A 19,053-nucleotide genomic window follows, 5' to 3' on the forward strand; every position below is an offset into this window, starting at 1 on the left:
TGGAGCCAGGGCATCCTGGTACCATAAGCACTACAGTGTGCTTCATTTTATGACTTTCAAAAAAACTCCACCATAATTCTCAGCACCAGGTCCATGAAGCCCTTTATCTGGCCCTGTGCATCGTTGGTGCTTTCTTCTATGGTGCTATTGTGGTTACATTGCTAGTTCTTCCTTGTAATTATTATCGTGTTTCTCCTCTATTTTGCACTGGAACTTAAATAAATGAATATTAAAAAAATTATCTGTCCATTTTTTTTTTTTGGTAGATTTTTATTTTTAAATATATGTCCCAATTGTATCCTTGTTTACAGTACAGTACTGTGGATCTTGATTTAAAAATGATCTTAAATTTCCCATTACTGTATTAAGTGCATATGTAATATTTGGTTTAAGATCCTCATAGCATCTTCATTCATCTGGCCCTGCAACACAATAAAATGGAAATGTTACATTTGGTGAGAATTTTAAAATAACTTACAAGACGGTTTTACAAACTTGAGCTGAAAAGAGGTTTTCAAAGCGTAAGTCTTTACTCATCCAGTTGGAAGGGGGGGGGGGGGGGTGAGGGAGGGCAAAAAAAAAATGGCAATCATAGAGCTGTTATGATTTATGGACACAGCTCTCAGCATGCTTAGCCAGCCTTCTATCTGGCTTTGCATCTTGAGAGTCACAGTCCACAGGCTGTTTCTGAGCCTGTGGACTGTGACTCTCAAGAAGCACAGCCAGATAGAAGGCTGGCTAAGCATGCTGAGAGCTGTGTCCATAAATCATAACAGCACTATGAAAATTACTGACTGGCTAAGCATGCTGAGAGCTGTGTCTAAATAACATAACACATTAAAGAAATTACTGTTTCTAGCTGCTAGTCCACAGCAGCTAGAAACAGTAATTTCTTTAATGTGTTATGTTATTTAGACACAGCTCTCAGCATGCTTAGCCAGCCTTCTATCTGACTGGCTAAGCATGCTGAGTGCTGTGTCCATAAATCATAACACAGCTCTATGAAAATTACTGTTTCTAGCTGCTGTTGTCCACAGTCCACAGCAGCTAGAAAACAGTAATCTTCATAGTCATGTTAAATGATCACTATAGTGTCAGGAAAACAAAGCGGTTTTCCTGACACTATAGTGCCCCCACCCTCAGTGTCCCCCTCCATGTTGCCAAGATAGACGCCAAATGAAGGGGTAGTTGCAGGAACAAAATACTTTAATGGTATCGATAAAATATATATGTAATTAAGACACTGAGTGCAGTTGGCTTTTATTTGGAGATTCAGTATATGCTGTATTTATATGTATGTATATATATATATATATATATATATATATATATATATATATATATATATATATATATATAATTTTACCAATACCATTAAAGTATTTTGTTCCTGCAACTACTCCTTCATTTGGCGTCTATCTTGGCAACACAAAGGGAAGTAGTGATTCTTCAGCGAACACTTACATCTGGTTTCCAGCATTTGATCTCCAAAACATATATTGGTAAATGCACTGATAGTCTGAGCCACTTTCTAACGGCTCAGCACCACGTGAGTGGGACATTTTCTTCTCGTATAATTTATTTACATTATATACAGGCTATACTATGTATTGTGTTTTATACTTTTAGGAAGTACCCAGATACATGGTAAATTGCATGTTTTATACACTACTTTATATGCTCTCATCATACTATCTATTTCATTTTATTTGTTGCACTCCGTGTGGTTTTGAGTGACACACACCTGGTGATTTGAGCATGTATCTTCGATATTTCCTTTTTTGTATATTGCTTTGTACATAAATTAGAATGACTACAAATTTCAACTATGTTTGATGTGTGATGTAAAAGAGGTAGATAAATAAGGCTAAGGTACAGAGGTCTTGGGGTTTTGGAAAAGCACTACCTACATGAATGTTGTAGACGTATGAATTAATTGGCAGCTATATGGTGGGAGAATTTGTTATATTGCTATGTGTGAAAATGTTGCATTGTTTTTTATTTTATTTTTTATGAATGGAGGTTTACAACCCTGAAAAGTAAGGAGATTTTGTCATATGGAGTGCACCCACACTTATTATATATTATTTTGTTCATGAGAAAAAGAGCTTTCATCTCACAAATATTTATATATGGAACAAAATTTAATATGAGTAAAATAAAAAAAAATGTGAGAAATTAAATGTTATTTTCTTAGTTCTGCATGGCATTTTAAAAGTGATTGTCATAATACTGTTTGCTTTTACGGCAAAAAAAAAACCCACACATATTTGTGTTCAGCAATTGTTTCACAAGCAGAACAGTACCCCTGCTCAATGTGTAGGTTTTATAGGGTTTTGTAAACTTACAAGTTCAGATATAGGGCTTGCCCATTTCAGTTTTTACACATTAAAAGTTGCCAGATTGGCCAACTGGGCCTTTGTTGTCTTTCAGACTGTATGGCAGCCCAGGAATGAGAATCACCCCCATGATGGCATACCATTTGCAAACTTAGACAACCTAGGGTATTCGAAATTGAGTATGTCCAGTCTATTTTAGTAGCCAGTTAGTCACAAACCCTTGCCAAAATTAGTGTTCATGATTTTTTGTTGCATTTTTCACACACAAACTGCCCTTTCACCAATGATGTCATATTCATTCTACATTTTACTGCTCTAGAACACTTCTATTTGTGTTCAGCAATGCCATGTACAGGATTTATAGAGTTTTGAAAACCTTTGGAGTTATGCTGTCCCAGACACTTCTGTGACTGGATCATTGTATAATGATGGGAGTCATACCGTACCACAGTCTGTGTCTGGATCAATATATAATGATGGGAGTTAGACTGTGGTACAATCCAGACACAGACTGTGGTACGATCCAGACACAGACTGTGGTACAGTACGTGTCTGGATCGTACCACAGTCTGTGTCTGGATCAATATTCAATTATTGGAGTTGTATCTTACCACAGTAGATCAATGTGTCCTCTGCGTGGGCCTAGGAGAACTCAAGATAATTGCACTAATAAACGAGCTTTAAAAAAAAAAAAAAAAAAGCTCCTAGAGAAAGTACTGTATTTGACCATCCTTTTTTTTTTTTTTTTTACACCCAAGGATGAAAAAACAACGTAGTGGTTGGGAGAAGCTGAAAGCTAGAAAAGAGGAAGAAAAACAAATGCAAAAAATATTGTCTAAAACTAAAAAAAATACAGATTTTTGTGGAAAAAGCACATCTGGAACAAGCAGTGCAACTGATATACATGCTTCCGCTTCAAGTTCAACCAGTACAATTGCTTTCAGTACATCTAGTGCAACAAGTGGATCCACTGAGTTGGACTATGAAAATATAACAGAACAGCAAGAAGAAATATATTCAAATGACATTGGAGATTGGAATATTTGTGATGCCTTGAGAGAATATTTCTATGAAAATGGGGTTACCAATTGTCAACATATGGACAGTGATTTTAGTGCCTCAGAAAAGATATGTGCAGGTGAAACTTTTACAAGGCACTGTACAAAATCTTTGTTTTTCCGAGAACAGTTAAATGGCGAAAAAGTTAAGCGTGACTGGCTGTGTTATTCTCCGAAAACTGGCAAGGTTTTTTGTGCTCTTTGCAAACTATTTTCGAAAGACGAAACAACACATTTGACTTCAACTGGTTATTCAGATTGGCGACACGCCACAAGAGATTTAAGCAGGCATGAAAACAGTGCTTCTCATGGAAAAGCAATTGAAGCCCTTATCAGGAGAAAAACTTCTGGACAACGCATAGACAAAGATCTTGTCAACCAGTTTGAGAATCAGAAAAAATATTGGCACAAAATACTTTGCCGTATCCTGAGCGTTACAAAGCTCCTTTCATCACGAGGTCTGTCTTTTCGAGGAAGTAATGAAGTTATTGGCTCAGTACACAACGGGAATTATTTGGGCTGTCTTGAGCTGTTAGCGGAATATGATCCATTCCTTTCTGAACATATTCAAAAGCATGGCAACAAGGGAAGAGGTCACATATCGTACCTGTCATCAACAATATGTGATGAGTATTTTGAATTGATTGGTCAGCAATTGCTACAGCAGATTGTAAATTAAATGAAACAAGCCAAATATTATTCAATTTCTGTTAATTCCACCCCTGACATTGCACATTCTGATCAACTGACCATTATATTTCGATATGTACTTGCCAGAGGTCCAGTGGAGCGTTTTACTAAATTTATCCCAATATCTGGACATACTGGTATGGAACTAGCAAACTCGGTTCTTCAATTTCTGGAAGAAAATGGTATTTCCATCAAAGACTGCAGGGGCCAGTCATATGATAATGCATCGAATATGAGTGGCAAATATAATGGTATGCAGGCCTTAATTCGGGGAAAAAAATCCACTGGCTGAATACATTCCTTGTTGTGCACATTCACTAAACCTTGTAGGACAAAATGCAGTAAACAGCTGTCCAGTTGCAGTTTCATTCTTTAATTTTGTTCAGCAATTATATTGTTTTTTTTCTTCCATCAACTCATCGGTGGAATCTTCTAACAAACAAACGTTTCAAAACATGTGGTATACCAACATTAAAAAAGTAAGCTGATACGCGTTGGTCTGCTCATCATGATGCTGTGAATGCCTTACAAAAAGGGTATACTACTATCAAAGAAGTCCTTGCCAATATTTTGAATGACGAGAACACAAAGGGAGAGGTCTGTTTACAAGCAAAGGGCCTAAGCAGTGTTATGGATCAGCTGGAAACGGGAATAATGATTGAAATATGGTCTGTAATTTTACCCAGGTTTCACAGAACCAGTCAGAGTCTCCAAGATGGAAAAATAGACTTACATACAGCAACAGGCATGCTGAACTCTCTGAAGGATTTTGTCCAGTCTCTGCGTTCTAAATTCTCTGAATTTGAACAGCAGGGCAAAGATATTACCTGCTGCGATGAGTACCAGCTACAACGTGGGAGGAAAATTAAAAGAAATAAGAAGTGGGACTATGGTGATGCAGAAGATGCTGATGCTGATATGACACCATCTGAAAAGTTATTATTGACCAACTGACAGAATCACTGAGGCACAGACAAGCAGCATACAGCGTCATTCAGGAAAGATTTGGCTTGCTGTTAGAAATGTGCACTCTAGCAACAGATGGTCTATGCTCCAAAGCCAGAACACTAGTGACACAATACCCTGAAGATCTTGACCCCTTGTTTGCAGATGAAATTGTACAGTTTGCCTCTCTTTTCAAAATTTACCAGTCTTCCCCTGCAAAAAAAAGTCATTAATGAAAGTCAAGAACTACAAATGTACAAGTTTCTGGTCACACAATCCCTAGCCGGTGCATTTCCAAACACACATGTGACCCTCCGCATGTATTTGTGTTTAATGGTCAGCAACTGCAGTGGTGAGCGTTCGTTTTCAACATTAAAACGTGTGAAAAATGAACTGAGATCTTCGATGGGTCAGGAGCGTTTAAATGCACTCTCTCTGTTATGCATTGAAAATGGGTTGCTGAATGAGCTGAATCTTGATTCTACAATTGAAGAATTTGCAAGCAAGAAGGCAAGAAAAGCAAATGTGTAGTTTAATTATAATCTGGCTGTTTGATTAGTTTTAGGTTAAAATGCAGTTTAGGATTGAGTGAATAACCCTGTTTTTGTGTTTGTTACTCTCTGCACCATAACAGCAGGCTGTAGTCAGTCTGACCCTTGAAGTAATAATTTAATGAGCATATTTATATGTATGTATCATACAATTATATTTAATTTGTTTATATGGTTTACGTTCTATTTATAAAAAATGGTTGTTTTGAATGTTGTATTTATTATGGCTTTATTTAATTAACTGGTTTCCTACTGTTTACAAAAAAAAGAAACCTTTTCGATCCGTTTCTGTTATGGCACTTTAATGGTAATTAAAAATTTTAATTTGTCTTAATACAAATGCTTTGCGTTTTGATTTTATATATTATGTATATATTTCCATAAAAAGGCCCAGCAAAATCATCAGCACCAGTCCCATGATGCTCTTAATCCGGCCTTGACTGCGTCTAGACCCGTTTCTTTTTTGTTTTTGTTTTTTAAGGTAGCATGGGGCTCCATAAGAGAACTGCAGTTAGCAGGGTAGCGCCTCGCACCCTGCATAGGAGCACCGGGTGTCACGTGACTACCTGGCGCTCAGTTTGAAACTATAGGCAGCACGCTGGACATCGAGAGTCTCCCTGCCATGACAGGTGAAACAGCAGAGAAGGGGGAAACCAATCTGTGTCTGAGCATAGCCAGTCCTACCTTCACCTAGAGTGCTGGCCCTGTGAGGGCGGCAGCTGATTGCCACTCTAGAAGGGGGAGGGGGAGGGGGGGGAAGAGACATAAAATGGGGGATGGGAAACATGGATGGAATCGAGGGAGAGACATGGAAGTGGGGTGCAGTCTGGTGCATTGAATGCAATATCTAGTGCTGTGGTTGCCATCTGGAGCTGTGAAAAGGGGCAGTAAGAGTGAAAAGATGCAGAGGAGGCGAAGGGAAGTAAGGTAAGGGAAAGCAGGTGGAGATGTATGTGTGCATATAAAATGACCGGGGACTGGCCCTGTCTGTGAGTGTATGTATATGTGAATGTGTCTTTGTGATTGCCAGTGTGTGTGAATGCCTCTGTGAGTGAATGTGTCTGCGTCGACGTGCTTGTGTGCACGTGCTTGACTGGGGGGTTCCTATAAGACCTTAAAGGGGAAACACAGCACAAATAAACGCAAAGAACATTTGGTAACATGCATACAATAGCAGCAGTGATTTATTTTACTCACCTGTGCTGCACTCAGTAAGTGAGTCCGGTAAATCCCAACGACAGCGTTATGCTGTTTTTCTGCGTCCTGTAGTTTTTTTTAAACAAATACAAGGTATAACACAAAACACATGATCCTTTTACATATATTAAGTACTATTTGAAAATATTTAAACCAGCAACCAGCAATATTTAAACCATAAGTGCTGGTTCAACAGGATAAGTAGCTTATCCCCCAGATTCCGTATTACTCCTCACCTAGGATGAGCAAAACACCAGTACACCAGTTGCATATTAAAGTTGGGCAAAATTAATAAAGGCAGCTTGGAAATGAGAATTACAGCTGTTTGATTGACAGCTAAGGGGGCTCTGTCTTTCATAGTGGAAATTGGGTGCAGTGTACTCTCTACACCAGTTTGGCAGGCAGAACAGGAAACACAAAGACCAGCAGTCCACCTTAAATAGATCCAGCAAACAAGTTAAAATTGTTTCATTCACAAACCAACAAGAAAAGAAAAATTTAAGGATAATAATGCTTGATTTGTTTTTCAATGTGATGAGCTTGCTTATAAATAATAGTTAATGAATGTTATACATTTAAAGGACCACTATAGGCACCCAGACCACTATAGGCACCCAGACCACTTCAGCTCAATGAAGTGGTCTGGGTGCCAGGTCCACCTAGGATTAACCCTGCAGCTGTAAACATAGCAGATTCAGAGAAACTGCTATGTTTACATATGGGTTAATCCAGCCTCTTGTGGCTGTCTCATTGACAGCCGCTAGAGGTGCTTCCGCGCTTCTCACTGTGATTTTTTGAGAATGCTCTTGCCGCGCATGCGCATTCAACCGATGATGACCGAAGGAGGAGGAGAGTCCCCGGCGCTGGAGAAAGGTGAGTGTTTAACCCCCTTCAGCCCAGCGGGAGTGGGACTCTGAGGGTGGGGGCACCCTCATGGCACTATAGTGCCAGGAAAACGAATTTATTTTCCTGGCACTATAGTGGTCCTTTAATTTAATATAAATAAAAGTACCGTATTTTTCCATGTATAAGACTGTTTAAAAAAAAAAAAAATGTTAGTCTAAAATTGGGGGTTGTCTTATACATGTGCTAGTCACATGTGACTGGAGCTCTTTCAAAAATCAAATTATTAAGCCAAATACTTATGGTACTTACTCAGCGCAATTTGGGCACGGAACCTGGCTACTCGCTGACAGAACACTCAGCTGACTGTTGGGTTCACTACTGCCAGGTTCCTGCGGGCATAGGCTGTGTCGTACACCTCTGCGGCCTGCTGACATACTTGAAGCGGAGGAGGCGTTTCTCAGTGAATTTGATAGATTGTGTGCGCAGTTTGGGAGATCTTGCGCAACTGCATGTTTCCCCGCATCACTCTGGACCATGCCAAGACCTCACAGCTCAGGACTAGAGATAGACGTCACTGCGTGAGGCGTTGCCCGGACATCCCCCATAGGGTACCACAGGCAGAGGGCATCGTTGCTGCCAACAGCAGCCAGGAGGTCCATGGAACCAGTGTCTGAACGTGGCCGGGCCTCAGGGAGCGGCCTACCGAAGTGTGGGTTGGCCCGGGTCAGCCAGACTGGACTTCCATGCTAAAGATGTTTAGAATATGCATTTCTTAATTTTGGGCTCATAAAATAGGGGTTGTTTTATACATGGGGGTGCCTTCTACACAGAAAAATACGGTACATGCTTTTGGCTGCAACACATTACTTACTGCACATTATGTATATAAAATTTTCTATTTTACTGTATGTGTACAATAAACAATATCCATTACAGTATTTTATATAAAATTTGACATTTGCTGCATCCTCTACAGCAATTACCTGCATTTAGCAAACACTGAGCTCTACTATTTTTTTTAGCCAGTAAATGCACACCTTTTGTTTTTGCTTCAAGTCTCTTATTGTACATTGCAGACTTTCAACTTCTTTCAGTAGTTTATGGTTCTGCTGTCCTTCCTCCTTTCGCTGCTCCTTAAGTCTTCTTTGTGGCTCGTGCCCCAGGCCGGTTTGCTCCATCTGTTTGGACAGTTTGCCTCTTAAAGCAATAATTTCTTGGGATAACTCTGAAATCTTAGACAATTACAAGCCAGTAGGTTATTATGGTAAAATTGTGACATCGTTTTACAGATTCAATTCCTTATTTTTACTTTTCTGATAGATATTTAGATGCAAAACAGTATTATACATTGTTAAGAAAACTAAAACATGGGGGAATGACATCATGTTAAAAAAAAAAAATATATATATATATATATATACAAATTTTTTTAAGAGAGTAAATTAAAGGGACACTGTAGTCTTGAAAACCACTCTAGCTTAACGAGGTCGTTTTGGTGTATAGATTATGCCCCTTAAGTCTCACTGCTCAATGCTCTGCTATTTAGGATTTAAATCACTTTGTTTATGCAACCCTAGTCACACCTCCCTGCATGTGACTTACACAGCCTTCCTAAACACTTCCTATATAGAGTCATATAATGTTTACATTTCTTATTTTGCAAATTCTGTTTGATTTAGAATTTCTTATATCCTGCTCTGTTAATAGCCTCTTATGTGTGATTAAAGTTCAGGTTACACAGTAGAAGATTAAAAACATTTATAGTAAGTTAACTTACTTGTCAGTCACAGCTAGGGGAGGTGTGGCTAGGGCTGCATACACAAAAAACAAACGTGATTTAACTCCTAAATGGCAGTGAATTGAGCAGTGAAAATTCAGAGGCATGATCTATACACAAAAACCAGTACACTAAGCTAAAGTTGTTCTGGTGACTACAGTGTCCCTTTAACACCTTAAGGACACATGGCATGTGTGAAATGTCATGATTCCCTTTTATTCCAGAAGTTTGGTCCTTAAGGGGTTAAGTATGACAGCAATAGTAAAACAGAGTGTAATAAAGGTCATGTCACATAGAAAAGATGGGATGAAAAGAGAAGGAATACAGTCTGGGGTGGAGTTTTACAAAAAGAGTGTAAAGAAGGCCCGTGTTACATAAACCAGTTGTCTTTAGTATGCCATGCCATTATCCATGTTTTATTTTATTTTTTCACCTTTCTGTCTTTTTCCCCTGATGGTTCTGTCTTCCCACGAGATCCCATCTCTTGCAGCTCACTGAGTTGTCCTCTAACATTTTCCAGCTCTTTTTGTGCTTTCTGTAACTCCTCTTCAGCTGACTGTTTCTCACTTTTAAAAAAGAGCGCTTCCCTCTGCACTTGAAATACCTCTGTGCTTGTCCGTTCATGGCGTTTGGTCAGCTCATTCAATCTCTTTGTTAGAGAAGCTACTTCATTCTTTAAGGCTTCACTTGATTGCTCTGTTGTTCGCGTACTATCAATCTCTCGCTGTAACAACTCTATTTCTCGTTCACGGCTCTGTAACTTCTGCTCCAGCTGCCTCACTTTCATCTTCAAGTCTTGCAGCTCACAATTCAGAGACTCTTGCATTTGATTGTGTTCCTGCATAGGCACTGCATTCTCCTGCAGACGTTGCAGTTCCTGCAAAGCACGGGACAGGTGCTCATTCTTCTGTGCCAGTTGCTCCTGAACTTGAATCAGGGAGCTTTCATCATTCTGTACTTTGATTGGGCTTAAATGATTGGCCTTCAACTGCTCCTGCAACTCATGGGTTTCCTCCTGAAGATTGCTGATCTGTTTATGCAGGTCATCCACCTCCTGACCGTGTGCCTGGCCTTCAACTCTGAGTCTCTGAAGTTCTTCTTCTGCCCTTTCATAGTCAGCTAGCAACTGAGCTCTTTCATCCCTTTCACTCTGCATTGTATCTATAACTTTTTGTAGCTCATCTTGCAAATCATTAATTTGCTGTTCTTTTTGCAATAATATCTCTTGGGCCTCTTTTAGCTGATGCTGAGTCACATTATGCTCTTCTTGGGTATCTCGAAGCTGTTCAATAATCTCCCCCATTAGCTCTTGGTGTTTTGCCCTATCTTCTTCTAACAGTTTCTCAATGTCTTTGTCACATTTCTGTTCATTTTCCATTGCATTATTCCCCTCAAATTCTTGGGTCTGTTTGTCTGGTTTTTCCACCACTTCTTCCATTCCTTCTTGTTCTTCACTGTTTTGCAGCTTACTCATTTCATCTTGCATTGCTTTGTACATTGTCTCATTTTTCTGTAATCTTCTCAACTCCTCCTCCATAATCCTGTACCGATTCTCACTTTCTTTAGCTTTCTCTATATCTTTTATCATTTCTTTATATTTCTCCTCGTTCTCCCGTAGCCTATTCAGCTCCTCCTCCATATCTGCACATTTGTTTCTCACATCTTTTAACCACTCCATCTCTTCTTCAATTCTATTGTACTTTTCCTCATATTCCATTAACCTTTTTACCTCTTCCTCCAGCTCTTCATATTTATTTTCCTTTTCTTGCAGTTTGTTTATCTTTTCTTGTAATTCATTCTCCTGCTCCTCATTTTTACCCTGTTTAGTTATCTGAAGCTCCTCAGATAGTTCCTTTTCCTGGAGAGTTTTAAGCAGAGCATCGTTTTCTGCCCGGAGTTGCTCGTAGGCTTCTGCCGGGATCAATTTACAAGATGGAGAGGATGGACGCTCTGCCGAGTTTTGCAAAAGCTCTAAAGAATGTTGTGCTTCTCTAAGCTGTTCTCGCACTAGCTCATATTCACTTTGCAGGGAGTCATACAAGATGAGTGGAATAAAGTCAGCAGAATTATCTAAGTTGGTGTCATCTCGCTCATAGTTCTCAAAGATCTGAGGAAAAGGAAAAGACCTGTGACCATTCAGTGATTCACTTTCCATTTCACAATTGCGTTCAGGCGCAATGTACCTGAATTTTGTCCTGTAGATCTCTGTTCTCGGCTCTCAACACCTGCACTTCTTCCTGTAACTCCATTAAGCTAATTTGTGGGATAGCTGAAGAGAAATAATGAATGTTTTATTATTTTAGATAGAAGTTGAAGCCTGCCACTATTCCAAATGTATAATTACTCCTGGTGAAATTGAAACCTAGCATCACGCTCAGATTTGTAAGATTTTTTTGTACTTTTGGCAGGATGGAGGGTTCTTGGTTGTTCCTGACCTTTCTTAGTTTTCAGATGCCTGTTTACAAGGTCAGATACCAATACAGGCTGGAAATTAAACTATAAACTTTCCTCTTGTACCCAACATCTATTCCATTTTCCGATTTGGATGCAGCTATCATTAAAGGACCACTATAGTGCCAGGAAAATATACTTGTTTTCCTGGCACTATAGTGCCCTGAGGGTGCCCCGACCCTCAGGGCCCCCCTCCCGCCAGGCTCTAGGGTGAGGAAGGGGGTAAAATCTTACCTTTTTCCAGCGCCGGGCTCCCTCGGCGCTGGGGAATCTCCTCCTCCTTCTGCCGTCATGGCTTGCCGCGCGCGCATTCAACCAGTCTCATAGAAAAGCATTCTCAATGCTTTCCTATGGATTCTTCTCACTGTGAAAATCACAGTAGGAAGCGCCTCTAGCGGCTGTCAATGAGACAGCCACTGGAGGCTGGATTAACCCTAATGTATTTTTAAAACAGAAAGGGTTAATCCTAGAGGGACCTGGCACCCAGAGCACTTCATTAAGCTGAAGTAGTCTGGGTGCCTATAGTGGTCCTTTAAGCATGAAGATTAATCTAATGTATAGAATGGTCTGCCTTAAGTTATCCACTGCATATTTAACTCCTAATAACATCTTTGCAATGTATACAAAAAGAGAGAAGTGGAAATGTGTGACCAACTTGCATAAAGCAGGTGGGAACACAGATCTACTAGGAAATACCTCCTAATAAAAAGCGTCACATAGGTAGGAAAAACCTTTATTAGAGAAAATTGTCTTAATAACACACCCAAATAATGTGTAAAGAAGAAAACCAACACCTAGTAAAAAACTTTTGGCTGGATCTAATTAGTAATCTTAAATAAAGTAGTGTAGTGGGAGCCCGTGATATTATGAAGTAAAATATTATTTACAACTGGAGGTAAATCACTGGGTATAGCCCCTAGAAACACAGTATAAATAGCAAGACTACTAAAGAATCAATCAATTGGACGGGATAATGTCTAGTAGTGGTTGTGGTATCATAGAAAAGAGACAGTAGTTAGCGAAAAAAGGGGTCCTAAGGGAGCCTTAACAGGCAAAAGGAACTAATAACCTGTAGTATAACAGACGTACTGGTACAAAATAGAAGTAAGGACTATAGGTAAAAACCATAAATAAGTAGCCAGCTGGAGCCCTGAAATACGTAAAATGGGGTAAATGTAAGACGCCAGGATAGCGTCTAACTCAGCCCAAGTTAAATAAAATACAAATCGAAAGTATATTACAAAGTCATAGCGTCGGCTATTTCGCTCGACGCGCGTTTCGGCGTATTACAAACGCCTTTGTCAAGAGCAACCGGCATACTCACAGGGTGCCGCTTATGAAGGAGTGAGTGCCCGCCCTCGTGCGTGAAACCGCCAATGAGATTGCTAGGTTGGCGGAGATTGACGCATGCGTCTTCCGGATAGTTAGCCAATCATAGGCGGTGGGCGGGATCATATTACGTCTGTACTTGTTACTAATGAAAGGCAAGTACGGACATCGAAACGGGTCAAAAGGGTGACTGCACACATGCTGGTGATATAGAGCCCGAAAGCAACATAGTAATTGGAAGAGAATACAATGTTAATTCAAAATGATAATTAAGTAGTGGAAACCTTTCCAAAGAAAGGGATAATAAATAAATTAAGAAAGAAACACTGTAAGTTGAGCTTTCAGTTTAGACTCAGTGACCAGGCATGAATCGTCCAGGGGGAGCCTGGAGGGTTAGCAATGATAGAAGTATGGTAGACAGTCACAATTTTTGGACATCACAGAATAATAATGCAGACCATAGTTGAGAATGCCAGCATAAAGAGAAAAAAAATAAATAAAATAAAGGTATATTTGGATGTAATGTGTGCCAAACAACGATCATTACAATTAAAGTATGGCTATTTAAAGAAACAGGAGAAATAATAAAGGTGGTAAGTATGTAGATGATAAGTAGTACCGTAACGGAGAAATCAGTCAAATATATGGAGAGAAGGAAAAACCTTTGTTTAGACCCCTTGGGTTCAGAGTATTTAATTTATAAATCCATCTGCATTCTCTTTGACGTAGGATTTTGTCAAAGTCGCCATGTCTTTGTTCTCGTTTAACACACTCCAAGCCGCAAAAAACTCCTTCACCTGTAGTAGATGTGTTGCCTGCAAGTATATTCTCAGAGATTCCAAATCAGTAAGCGATAGTGAAAGTAAACAAACCTTCAAAATTACTCAGTTCTTTAACTGCAATTACACAGGGGTAGTATATCTACTTACCTGCAGCTGCAAATTAATGTACGTTGGTAAAACATTCCAGCCCTTTAAGGAGCGCATAAAGGAGCATGTCAGATCCCCCAAAAATCGTCTAGACACCCCTATTTCAAGACACCTTAAGGAACAACATGGAGGATCCTCAAAGGATATTCGTTTTTGCGGCTTGGAGTGTGTTAAACGAGAACAAAGACATGGCGACTTTGACAAAATCCTACGTCAAAGAGAATGCAGATGGATTTATAAATTAAATACTCTGAACCCAAGAGGTCTAAACAAAGGTTTTTCCTTCTCTCCATATATTTGACTGATTTCTCCTTTACGGTACTACTTATCATCTACATACTTACCACCTTTATTATTTCTCCTGTTTCTTTAAATAGCCATACTTTAATTGTAATGATCGTTGTTTGGCACACATTACATCCAAATATACCTTTATTTTATTTTTATTTTTTCTCTTTATGCTGGCATTCTCAACTATGGTCTGCATTATTATTCTGTGATGTCCAAAAATTGTGACTGTCTACCATACTTCTATCATTGCTAACCCTCCAGGCTCCCCCTGGACGATTCATGCCTGGTCACTGAGTCTAAACTGAAAGCTCAACTTACAGTGTTTCTTTCTTAATTTATTTATTATCCCTTTCTTTGGAAAGGTTTCCACTACTTAATTATCATTTTGAATTAACACTGTATTCTCTTCCAATTACTATGTTGCTTTCGGGCTCTATATCACCAGCATGTGTGCAGTCACCCTTTTGACCCGTTTCGATGTCCGTACTTGCCTTTCATTAGTAACAAGTACAGACGTAATATGATCCCGCCCACCGCCTATGATTGGCTAACTATCCGGAAGACGCATGCGTCAATCTCCGCCAACCTAGCAATCTCATTGGCGGTTTCACGCACGAGGGCGGGCACTCACTCCTTCATAAGCGGCACCCTGTGAGTATGCCGGTTGCTCTTGACAAAGGCGTTTGTAATACGCCGAAACGCGCGTCGAGCGAAATAGCCGACGCTATGACTATCTAATCTACTTTCGATTAGTATTTTATTTAACTTGGGCTGAGTTAGACGCTATCCTGGCGTCTTACTATTCAATTTGGAGGGACTTTTGTTAGGCTGCCTTGAAGCAGCAGCGAGCAGTGGCTTTTTGAGACAGTTAGCTTAGGGTTTATTAGGTCTGGCTATTTACCCCATTTTACGTATTTCAGGGCTCCAGCTGGCTACTTATTTATGGTTTTTACCTATAGTCCTTACTTCTATTTTGTACCAGTACGTCTGTTATACTACAGGTTATTAGTTCCTTTTGCCTGTTAAGGCTCCCTTAGGACCCCTTTTTTCGCTAACTACTGTCTCTTTTCTATGATACCACAACCACACCTAGACATTATCCCGTCCAATTGATTGATTCTTTAGTAGTCTTGCTATTTATACTGTGTTTCTAGGGGCTATACCCAGTGATTTACCTCCAGTTGTAAATAATATTTTACTTCATAATATCACGGGCTCCCACTACACTACTTTATTTAAGATTACTAATTAGATCCAGCCAAAAGTTTTTTACTAGGTGTTGGTTTTCTTCTTTACACATTATTTGGGTGTGTTATTAAGACAATTTTCTCTAATAAAGGTTTTTCCTACCTATGTGACGCTTTTTATTAGGAGGTATTTCCTAGTAGATATGTGTTCCCACCTGCTTTACGCAAGTTGGTCACACATTTCCACTTCTCTCTTTTTGTACCTATTGCATTTGGGGTTAAGCCCCTTTTACCTTCCGTAACCCTACCAAGGTATCGTCGGAGGTTTTCTCCACCACCGATCCCTTCTCTTCTTTTTTCTTTGCAATGTATGCCCTGATTCCGTTGTGAAAGTTGACTACAACCAGACCATGGGATATATGGTTGACACCCCTGTTTTAGAGAATACAGACAATCCCAGGAGCTCGGCTATTTCTAAGAAGGTGGGAGGGAAATTATGCCTCACATCAATCATTCAATGCTTAATTAAGGTCACTTAGATCATTAAATGCTCTATTCTAATATTCATTTCAAAATTACTATTATTGTAATAAGTGCAAGTACAGTGGCTTGGACCCCATATCCACAGTGGATACATACCAAGACCCACACAGATGCTTGAAACCGTGGATAGAAGTGGAAAATACTATCGTGTATGCAACTTTATAATTTAAACATTATCATCATGTAGAGTACAATGCAGTAAGAGTTGACATGATTGATTATTTCATCAAGTGTGGTCCCAGAATGGAGCACAACAGGTACGTGAAACAGTGGACACGGGGTATTACTGTACAGTAAGGTAGTCTGGAGTCAAACTTCCACTTAAATTTTAACGTTAGAAAACTATGTTTGAATCCACACATTTGTTGTTTCAGTCTCATCAAAAACTGTATGTCTAGCCTAACATTGCTATCTATGGTTAGACTGACTTGCACCGACAAGCAAATGAAGACTATTACACAAAAACAAGTCCTGCACTCGAACTCCCACTACTCTTGGGCGGCAGCAACAACCATAGTACACATCAGTCCCCAATACATACAGTAAAAACCAATGAAAAAAGTTACCTGCACTCTTCCCAGATCCCAAATGAAGACTAATGTCCATAGACTTGGTACCATAACCACTACACATAGCTGTAGTTGTTATGGTGCTTGGAGTGCCATGAAAGAATATTTCAGTTCAGAGAAACATTACACGATCATTAAAGGGCTCTTTTTATTATACATACCTGCGTCGAGATCTTGTGCACTTGCTTCTAGTTCTGTATCAGACATGTGGGTCAATATCTCCATCACATCCTAGATATTAAAGAAAAAAAAGGTCTGTGTATTCTAATTTTATAAACGAGCACATTTTCTATAAGCGATACAGAAGAGATTAAACATTAGAAACAGGATCCGCACTACCCATGATGAAATTAGCAATTTAAGAAAAATATTTTATTCAGTGTTAGGACTTGGGCATTCCGATTCAGACGAGTCACGAAAATACTTAGATAAATATTGCATTTTCTATAACAATCTCAAGGTCTCTTCACAAACAGACAATAGACCCTTGTGAAACCATCGGAATAAAGTGCTTTATTTACTAATTGTGCTGCTTCTTTCATCCTCTTTAGCTGATACAGTTATGTTCAGAGAAAGCGTAGAAGTTACATCTAGAAAGTCTACTTTTTGTTATCTATTGAATAAACTCCACATAGAGAAGACCTGACAATTTTTTACATATACAGTGTCTGTTAAGTCTAGTAGAAGTAGCAGTTTTAGGCAAGAGTCAAGTACACACTTCCAAAAAGCAAAATGTAGATAGATCATACACTCAATAATTTGTATGAATTTTTATGGAATTTTCCCTATTTTGTGGGGTTCGTTTTGCTTTTTTTATTTTTTTTAAAAGAGTCTCTTTTTGCACGTACTTGGTATACTGCAGTTAAAGAACTGTATACTGGCTGTTATATATAACTTGTGTTGTGCTAAAGATATTGCAAGTAGGTATTGCTAGTATTGCAAGTAGGTTTCAAAAGATTGTATCTTTTTTGCATATGTAGCATACACTGTGAGTAAATAGTGTTTTATTTACCATTTAAAAAAATGTTTACAATTATTTTTTATTTTTATTTTATTTATTTTGGGGGTCCGCTCATCAGCGAGAACAAGAGGCATAAATTTGGCTTATTGGCTATTTGCTTAACTTTATGCTCATATTAAGTGATATTTACACTGCATATTAAATGCGGGGATTTGATTGGCGTAATTTTGCACTGCAATTGATCTTGGTTCTTAACTTTTATTGCTCAACATATTTTTTGACATTTTCAATAAACCCTGATAGAACATATTATGTGAGTGTGTTATCTATCTATATTTTGGTTTATTTTTTTCGAATTGCAGCTTAGATTCCTTCACCCAAGGCTTACATGTGAGTACCATTCCACATCCAAGCTTTTAATGATGTTCACACTTCATGGCTTAGTAAATAACCCAGAGACTTTAGGGTCAGAGGTAAAGGTTGGAAAAATGCAGGAACAGAGAAGGAGGGTTCTAGCCTTGAGTGTCCCTTTAAGCAAATATTAAATATACTTTTTTTGTGAATTGTACTTGTGTATTAGAATCATTGAAAAGGCACGTGTCAATGGAATTGTATGAGTACGTGTAAATTTTGTGTATGAGAATATTGAGGTGTCTTTTTGTGGCAGTGTGTGATGGCAAGGGTGTGTTTGTTAGGAATGGCTGTTGGTGAATCTGAATTTTGTGGAATGTTTGAATGCAAAGTGGTGTGTTTTTTTAATACATCTTTTTTCCTCTTCTCCTCTATTTATCCTCACTTTAGTGTCTTTCTCTCCATTCCCCATAATTTTAATGGCTTGTGCCATCGCCCCCCACAGTTCTGTATAGCCTAGCCTCATCCACCTATTATATTTACCATCACTACCTCTCCCCAGCTTTGTAGCTGTTTCACCTCACATGTCCATTTTTGTACCTGCTCACATTTTTTTTTTTTTTTTACCACTTTTTGTGTCTCTCCCATTTCCACCAACCCTCCCCTCCACTCTCCACTGGTTCCTCCCCTCTTCTCAGTATTACTCTTTTCAATTCTACATTGACCATAGCTGTTAGACTAGCTGAGGCTAGCCTGTACTTTTTCAACCTTGTACCTTAAAGCCTATAACAGAACATTCTCAGTGGAGAAAACGTTATGTCCCCCTTGATCCTCAGATCCCTTATTTAAAGTGCTCATTCTACCCCTGGCTGTTCGGGGAGATTGTGTGGTCAACCCATCCAGGCCCTCAGTCTGTGATCATAATTTGCCCAGTTTGCTGAATGGGCTTCCTGTTTGCAATGAAATAAAACTACTTACATGAAACACAACTGCTAATGGCACACGTGAAGAATGTATGTTTCTTCTAATCAATATGCAG

General features: G+C 39.1%; 1 protein-coding gene across 1 annotated transcript in view; it reads right to left on the reverse strand.

Annotated features, from left to right (window-relative positions):
* Positions 1-356: 356 nt before the first annotated feature.
* The window catches only part of ANKRD24 (ankyrin repeat domain 24), a 35,767-nt gene continuing 17,070 nt past the window's right edge, over positions 357-19,053 (reverse strand). Inside the window, exons 11-16 of the mRNA XM_063456615.1 lie at positions 16,864-16,933; positions 11,587-11,672; positions 9,837-11,510; positions 8,664-8,858; positions 6,781-6,846; positions 357-422 (exon numbers count right to left, since the gene is read on the reverse strand). Coding sequence (XP_063312685.1) covers positions 357-422; positions 6,781-6,846; positions 8,664-8,858; positions 9,837-11,510; positions 11,587-11,672; positions 16,864-16,933 — 2,157 coding nt within the window. The remainder of the gene's footprint in view (positions 423-6,780; positions 6,847-8,663; positions 8,859-9,836; positions 11,511-11,586; positions 11,673-16,863; positions 16,934-19,053) is intronic.

The sequence above is a fragment of the Pelobates fuscus genome, chromosome 5, assembly GCF_036172605.1.
Source record: "Pelobates fuscus isolate aPelFus1 chromosome 5, aPelFus1.pri, whole genome shotgun sequence".
In the NCBI taxonomy this organism is placed as follows: Eukaryota; Metazoa; Chordata; class Amphibia; order Anura; family Pelobatidae; genus Pelobates; species Pelobates fuscus.